Source organism: Trichechus manatus, unplaced genomic scaffold (assembly GCF_000243295.1).
Source record: "Trichechus manatus latirostris isolate Lorelei unplaced genomic scaffold, TriManLat1.0 scaffold00028, whole genome shotgun sequence".
Classification (NCBI taxonomy): Eukaryota; Metazoa; Chordata; class Mammalia; order Sirenia; family Trichechidae; genus Trichechus; species Trichechus manatus.
Genome location: NW_004443964.1, coordinates 586,600 through 587,166, shown reverse-complemented (window position 1 = coordinate 587,166; position 567 = coordinate 586,600). Strand labels below are relative to the sequence as shown.

General features: G+C 61.7%; 1 protein-coding gene across 3 annotated transcripts in view; it reads right to left on the bottom strand.

Moving 5' to 3' along the window:
* WDR45B (WD repeat domain 45B) overlaps positions 1-260 on the bottom strand; it is a 12,535-nt gene extending 12,275 nt beyond the window's left edge. For all 3 annotated transcript variants that reach the window (XM_023729173.1, XM_023729174.1, XM_004374073.3), the window contains exon 1: positions 113-260. In XM_023729173.1, coding sequence (XP_023584941.1) covers positions 113-170 — 58 coding nt within the window. In that variant the 5' untranslated portion in view covers positions 171-260. The remainder of the gene's footprint in view (positions 1-112) is intronic.
* Positions 261-567: the final 307 nt, after the last annotated feature.

Genomic DNA, 567 nt, shown 5'->3' with positions numbered 1-567 from the left:
CCGGGGCCTGTGAACTCCTCCAAAGCCCCGAGCCTGGGGCCTGTGAACTCCTCCAAAGCCCCGAGCCCGGCGCCTGTGAACTCCTCCAAAGCCCCCACCTGCTGCTCCTTACCTTGTTTCTCCTTCTCCTTGAGGGGATCGGTGTTGTAGACGCGGAAGCCGTTCTCCATCCCACACGCAAAGCATCCTAGGGCAGGGAGGGAGAGTTAGTCCTGGGGCGGGTGGGCTCCATGGATGCTCAGCCCTCCCACATAAGAGCCGCACAAAGTCACAACTATTTCCCCTGCAGAAATGCCGTCAGTTGGCACACACTTCCGAGCACTGCATTTTCAGAGCCTCTGGAGGCCCCCATCTGACTGCCGCCCACAGGCCCCTCCTGTCATTCTCCCAGTGGACAGGCTTCTGTGGGACACTCCATGAGGGGGCTGCACTGGCCACCTCCACCAGCCACACGGCCCTCACTACTGTCCACACTGGCGCTGGGCTCCAGCCATTCGCTAACCACTTCCCGGTGCCAGGGAGCACTTCCTGAGGACCAGGGAGTAGTTCACGAGCACCAGGAGCACC